Source organism: Cheilinus undulatus, linkage group 14, assembly GCF_018320785.1.
Source record: "Cheilinus undulatus linkage group 14, ASM1832078v1, whole genome shotgun sequence".
NCBI lineage: Eukaryota > Metazoa > Chordata > Actinopteri > Labriformes > Labridae > Cheilinus > Cheilinus undulatus.
Window position 1 is genome coordinate 4,191,514 of NC_054878.1, and position 7,496 is coordinate 4,199,009.

Consider the following 7,496-nt stretch of genomic DNA (forward strand, 5'->3'; position numbering starts at 1 on the left):
GGGTTACAGCATATTTTAAAACGAGATCAGCACACCCAGAGTTCTAAGAGTACTCTGTCTACCAGTACTGTATCGATCTGTACTGTATCCAACAGTACTGTATCTAACAGTAACCTATCTAACTGTACAAGATCTAACAGTTCTGTGTCAAACAGTACTGTATCAAACAGTACTTTATCTCACAGTACTGTATCTAACAGTACTGTATCTAACAGTACTGTAACTAAGAGTACTGTATCCAACAGTATTGTATCTAACAGTAACCTATCTAACTGTACAGTATCTCACAGTACTGTGTCAAACAGTACTTTATCTCATAGTACTGTATCTAACAGTACAGTATCTAACAGTACTTTATCTCACAGTACTGTAACTAAGAGTACTGTATCTAACTGTACTGGGTCTAACAGTACCATATGTAATGGTACAGTATCTAACAGTACTGGATCTAACTGTACTGGGTCTAACAGTACCATATGTAACGGTACAGTATTTAACAGTACTGGATCTAACGGTTGGCGACATTACTGTATCTGGTACAACTGTATCAAGGAGTGCCATAAGATACTTTACTGCAGGTGTCAAACTCATATTGAGTCTGGGGTCAGATTTGCTCTGATGAGAAGTCCTGAGGGCTGGACTATTTAGGCCAGGATTGTGAAAGTCAATCTCAGATTCTGAATTAAGGCCTTACCTAAGAGCTTAAGGAGGTCGACATTTAAACATAATCTGTCAACCTCATTTTGACCATTAGTAAAATACAAAAAAAAATAAAAATAACACTGATAAAACATCATTCTGAGATTAAACAAAGGAAAAATGATAAGTTTAAAGGCTCAAGTCTAAGATAAAAATTCAAACTTATTAGTTTAAAAGTTTACAACGTGAAATTTAAAGGCAAAATACTGTTTAAAAAAGGAAGATTAATGAGAAAGATTGTCAAAATCAAATTTTAAAGGTAGAAACATGACTTCTGTCATATTGACATGACCGTCATGATACTTTGGCTGTGGAGTAACTTCATACTTCCTGTAGGAGTGTAATCCCTATGCACTTGTTTTAGTTTTTTCTTTTCAGAAGTTTGACTGTTTGAGCATAGTTGTTGTTTCCATCTGATGCAAATAGACTTGAGCTGATTGGACAGTGGTCCTGATGATGAGGGAGGTGTTGATAAGTATAGTGGTTGTGCTCAGAGTTACAGGGTCAGGGTTAGATGTGACACTGATTCACTCCAGTGCATGGACAACATGAAGGTTTGATCTGAGAGACAAACAGGTTCATTCAGGTCATTTGAACTGACATTGCTGACGTTGTTTCTGCTGCTTTGAAATGTCTCTGTCTTTCTAATGCTTGTCTCTGATTCACTCATAAATGAACTGGACTGGACTTTCCAAACATGGGACCAGGTTTCTCCAACAACAGGACTGTCATAGTTGTGGACATCCATCCCTGCTATGAAATCTCTGATTTCAGCTACATCCTGACTAAAAGGCCATCCATAATCTGTGTGCTGTTATATCTGTTCCTGTTTTTGTTGTCTTTAGTCACAGTGTGTGGAAACCTTCTTGTCATGATCTCCATCATGTACTTCACTCAGCTGCACTCTCCTACTAACTATCTGATCCTCTCTCTGGCTGTGGCCGACCTTCTTGTAGGGGTGCTGGTTATTCCTCTCAACATGGCGTTTTCTCTCAGCTCCTGTCTCTATCAGGAGGATTTATTTTGTAAAGTCCGCAACAGTTTAGACATGTTTCTCAGCACGTGCTCTATTCTGAACCTCTGTTGTATTTCCATTGATAGATATTATGCAGTGTGTCAGCCCCTGACCTATAAAGCTAAAATCAACCATCATGTTGCTGTGGTCATGATCCTGATCAGCTGGGGGGGCCCTGCTCTCTTCGGGATCGGGGTCTTAATTGCTGGGCTTTTCAACATGTGTGTAGATGGCTGTTCTCTAGACATGCTTATGGCGAACACAGTAGGACCGGTTTTATTCTTTTACCTCCCAGTGATAATACTGCTCTGTGTCTACTTGAAGGTTTTCCTGGTGGCGCTGAAACAGGCTCGCAGAATCCAGAACAAAACATGTCAGAGCACCAAGTCTGGAGCCACGGTCAGTAAGAGTGAGAGAAAAGCCACCAAGACTTTAGCCATAGTTTTAGGAGTTTTCCTCCTGTGTTGGACTCCTTTCTTCCTCTGCTTCAACTTTTCTCCTTTCAGCCAGAATCCAGCTCCAGTTCCTGTGGTTGAAACTCTGGCCTGGTTAGCTCTGGTCAACTCAATGTTCAATCCTTTCATTTATGCTTTCTTTTACAGCTGGTTCAGGACGGCCTTTATGATGATTGTTACTGGGAAAATATTTCAGGGTGATTTAACAAACACCAGACTGCTGAGATAGACTCTGAGAGTGATGATGATGAATCTGTGACATTACAGCTCATTGTCAGAATATGCTTACTTTACTGTCCTCCATCAGAGCATCACATCATCTTTGATTGATAATTCTGCTTTTGTCATCCTCATTCAGCTTAGAGTGTCACCAGACTGCAGGCATGTCTGCTGCTTTGCCTTCGTCTCAAATATTCTCATGCTTGAACATGCTTTGAAATGATACAGAGTGAAATACCTGCAGCTTTTCATGAGCATAAATTTCATCTTGGTTTCAGCACTAACACCTTATACTGGTATCAGCATCAGTGCATCCATACTCCAGGGCACCCCTGCATCAGTCACTGCCATGGTTGGGACAAAACAGTCTGACTATGTCACTGATGATTCTGCATCTGATGACAGAACATGATCCATGATTTCATACTTACTGTTGCTTTATTCTACATTTCTTGCCATGGCTGGACCAGTATCATGTATTTACTTTAGTTTAGGATTTGTGATGACATTACACTGTGTTCTTCATTATTATGCAGACACTGTTGTTGTTCATTTTTATTAAAAGCTCTAATGGGCCATTCCGCAAATGCAGACTTGGATTTTCTTTAAACTTCTATGCCATTTCATAGTTCTTAACAATGTATCTGTTGCTCTATATTTAAGGGAAACATATTTAGTAAAGATACACTCAACATTTTTTTCTCTTAATAACTTCCCTTTCCTCAATTTTGTCACGACTGCAACACAGACTTCTATTCAGAATAAACATCATTGTTTCACCTTTGTGAATTTTGGTCCATGCCCCCCTGTACAGACTATTTTTCTAAAATTTATTTTTAAGATTTTCACAGCAAAATAGATTTGAATCAATTTTTAACAAATTTGTGACTGTGATTTTTAAGATTCATTCAAATCTACATATCATCTCTCTTTGTAAAATTTGTAAATTTGATAATATTGGCTTCAGAATTTTTGATAGTTGAAATTAGACGTACACCTAAACAGTCATTACCAACAATGTTGTCTGAGAATGAGAGATATTTTATTTTTGACACAATAACCTGTGTTTCAGTAGTGACTGTACTGTTGCAGAAGTGACCATGATTTCTAGATTGAAAGGCTAGATTATTGTACCTTCATTATTTTTAACTTAATTTCAGTCATAACATCATTTTTAAAACAAGTGGACCCAGTACCGTCCTGTTTGGCTCTCAGCATCAAGGGTTGGAACGGAGGGATAAGATCACCTGAGTGCATGACAGGTGCAGCCCACTGCTCCCCAGAAAAGGGTCAAATGCATATGAACAATTTCACATACATATGTCAGTGTTTTTGTTTGTTTGTTTGTTTGTTTTTTGCATCATGCAGACTTATAACAGAAGTCATCTCAAGACACTTTACAAGGAAGGCAGGTCTGAACCGTCCTCTCTGATGTGGCCTTTTATGATAAACCACTGTTATTCATTAAAATAATAATAAACACTCTATTATAAAAGACCAGTGTTAATCATTAATATTATCAAACACCTACATCCTATTATAATAGACCTGTGTAAATCATTAATTTTATACTAGAACTATATCCTATTATATCAGATCAGTGTTAATCATTAACATTATAATAAAGATTATATCATAACAGACCAATGTTAATCATAAATGGTATAAAACAAGTCTTACCCTATTATAATAGACCAGTGTAATTCATTTACATTCCAATAAAGACTATATCCTATTTTTATACCATGGTCTTGGTGAATACTCAGTTCTGATTGGCTCTGGAAATTCCATTGGCGTCAGTTAACTTCCGATATATGGACACCCTTCGAACCTCTCAAGTAGTCCCAGTCAAAAAAATCTTTTCACTGTTCCAAATTGATGCGCAGCAGCCATTAGCCGTTTCTCTGTTAGGAGTAACTATAGCAACCTGAGACAATCATATTTTCTGAGTAGGGAGTACAGCGCTGCCAGCCTAAGAAGCCTATGGACTGTCATCAACCGTCACTTTACTAACATGAATAAAATGACAGACTACAGGTTTAAGACCCGTAATCTAAGACGGTCTTATCTTTTATATCCAAAGTTGTTGACATAAACAGGAATATGTATAAATGCTCTCAATTTTAATGAGAGGTTCTGTTCTGTGTTTACTTATGTAAATGAGCAGCAACAGTAACCAGTGATGTGCGGATATATGTGACAAAATGCGCACGTGCTGTGTGTCTATTGACATGTCAATAAAGTTTTCTGCCTCTCAGAGAGAGGGCGCGAGATCCAGTTAGAGCAGAGCTGATGCACCACTGTGTGATTATTCCTCCGTTAATAATTTGGTCTGGTACTGGATATGCACGTTAGAAACGCTGGGCAAACCGACTCTGCTAGCAGATGTATGTCTTGTTTCCAGGCTCACCTTAACACTAAGTATCGCAAAAAAATCACTTCCATCCGGTTCTAACTGCTATAAACTATTGTCAAAAGATTCAAATAATATAAACAAAAGTAAAGAAGCTATAATTTCTTTGTAGAGCCAAAGAAAACACTTCTGATAAACTGGCATGCCAATATCTGATAAGTATTGACGTGTCTGATGGACAATCAGCACCTGCAGGGCGTGGACAGCTCTGTTTCACCTCTGTGACCTCGTAGTGCAGAAGGAGGAATTATTCTGTTTATTCAAACAGTTAAAACTAAGATTTTTATCAGATGACTGTTGATGTAAACTTACAGGTTTATAGTCTGATCACAGATGACTCTCAGTCTCACTCGTCTTCTTGTCTTTTCATTGATAAATCCGTTCAGACAGTGGTCCTGAATGGACTAGTTTTTTGTTCCAATGTGACTTGGTATCTACGGCCCGTCCTATTTTTCTGGAGTGGTGAATAACGTTTACATTCCCTAAGAACGTTATGGGATTGGAATGGCTATTCCAGTTATTAGTCAAGCCCTCAGGCGTTGCTAGGGGAAAGAAATTGTTGTTCTAGTAAAACTTTCAATTTTGATCACAAAAAATATGAAAGTATAAATTAGTAGTTTTATTAATTATTTTTGTTGGCAAGTGACCATGGTATAAGCGGGTTAATGCCCTTCAAGGTGTCCAATTATCAGGGATTAATGGACGACGCGGGGATGTGAACCGTCCGATGTGAAGTGTTCAATACTGTTTGATCCAGTACTGTTAGATGCAGTATCTACGAGTACTGCATCTAACAGTACTGGATCTAATAGTACTGGATCAAACAGTACTGTATCTAAGAGTACTGGATCTAAGAGTACTGTTATCAACAGTACCCAATCTAACAGTGCTGCATTCCACGGTACTGTATCTAAAAGTACCGTATCTAACAGTACTGTATCTAAGAGTACCGTGTCTAACAGTACTGAATCTGGTATAACTGTATCAAGGAGTAGGGGAGACCGGGCATGGTTGTAACATGGGGAGAGTTGTAACACCACCAATTCCACCAATCAGGGATAAGATAGGAGTCATCTGATCATTTCAGTATTTATCCACATCCTCCCTGATCACACATGGTGATTGTCAAGGCTGGAAACAGATGCATGCAGATTCTATAGAGAAGAAACTGATTTTCAGGTTAGAAAGTAAATTTTTTGACCTAGACTATATTTTGTTTAGTACTTATACTATTGCAGATAAAACCATATGACTTATATTAGAAGAAATTGTAGTTTCTCAGGTAAAATGTGATGCATTTTTCCCCTGCTAATGTCACACCACTACGCTAAAACAGCTCGCTAAATAATGGCTGACAGGGGTGGGGTGGGTTGTAACACATCTTTAAATAAGTATTACAACCATCCCCTTACATACACCTAAGAACACATTCTTGATTTAAATAATGTTACAGAATGCCCAGGCAGTGGAAAAGAAAGACTGACAGAGGTGTGCCTGCAGATGTTTTTAAAAAAGCATCTGACGAGGTCAGTCCGAAGGCACATGGGATCTGTCATGTAACACTAAGCAGATACTTCAAATCACTGCATTGAATTACTAAATCAGGAGGAATGGGCATGTAGGGTGTTGGCTGTCCAACGCAGGGCTCTATCTCAACGTCCTGCCCATTGAATGCAGTGTGAACAAGGACAAAGCAAACTTGTTTTCTCTTAGTGTCTTGCTGGGCTTCCAGTGTGTGTGGGCCAGGGGCGTGTGTGGAGAGAGAGACAGAGAGCGGTGGGATGAGGCGGGACCCCAGACTGTAGAAAGAATTGGACAAACCCTGTGTGACGTCAGCTGAAAATGAGTGAACTCTTTGGCTGTAGGATTGTGCAAATCACTGTGGAGAGTCGGTCAGAACTCTGGTGGTGATTGAAGAAAGGGTTGGCTCACTGCTGATTTAAGTTCCTTTATTAGTTACGATACGAGTTTTAACAGGTTTTGCGTGTATGTGGTTCTACAATAAACAGAAGAAAGAAATACAAATGAAGAGTACAAAATCATATACAGCTATTCTAACAAAGTGCATTCAAAACACAAGACTGGAGAGGCACACACTGCCCTTGATGTAGCCACATGGCTTAGTTGCTCTTTCACTGTGTGCATGTGTGCCACACATGCTTTTCTCCCTTTTTAAAATTGGCTATACTAAACACAAAACTTACTTGCAAACAATCCTATACAAGTTGGCTGTCAAATAACTCTACTTACATTACTTTCCAAACATGGCTAAGTGCTAATGGATGAACGATATGAATTAGCTTAATGCTCACGACAAACTTCAAAGTAAACACAAGCACTTACTTGACTCATGGACTCACAAGTCCCACTCCTATCAGAACTTATAATTCCAAACTTAATACCAACTTAAATGACTTTCTGAAGCCAGGAACAAAGGTCACTCTCTCCTACTCACAGCAACCTGCAGAAACATGTTTTCTCTGTCTCTCTGCCAGCAGTCTTAAAGGAGCAGGCTTCCGGTAGCAGTCTTAAAGGGGCAGGCTTCCGGTAGCAGTCTTAACGGGGAAGGCTTCTCGTAGCAGTCTTAAAGGGGCAGGCTTCTGGTAGCAGTCTTAAAGGGGAAGGCTTCCGGTAGCAGTCTTAAAGGGGCAGGCTTCCGGTAGCAGTCTTAAAGGGAAAGGCTTCCGGTAGCAGT

General features: G+C 39.2%; 1 protein-coding gene across 1 annotated transcript; it reads left to right on the plus strand.

Annotated features, from left to right (window-relative positions):
- The first annotated feature begins 1,396 nt into the window (after positions 1-1,396).
- Positions 1,397-2,398, plus strand: LOC121521779 (trace amine-associated receptor 1-like). The gene has a single exon (XM_041805943.1). It carries the CDS (start codon positions 1,397-1,399, stop codon positions 2,396-2,398), a length of 1,002 nt encoding a protein of 333 aa, XP_041661877.1.
- The last annotated feature ends 5,098 nt before the right edge of the window (positions 2,399-7,496 follow it).

Excerpts from the sequence above, each read along its gene's own strand:
- LOC121521779 (XM_041805943.1), top strand. The coding sequence starts at position 1,397 with ATGGGACCAGGTTTCTCCAACAACAGGACTGTCATAGTTGTGGACATC.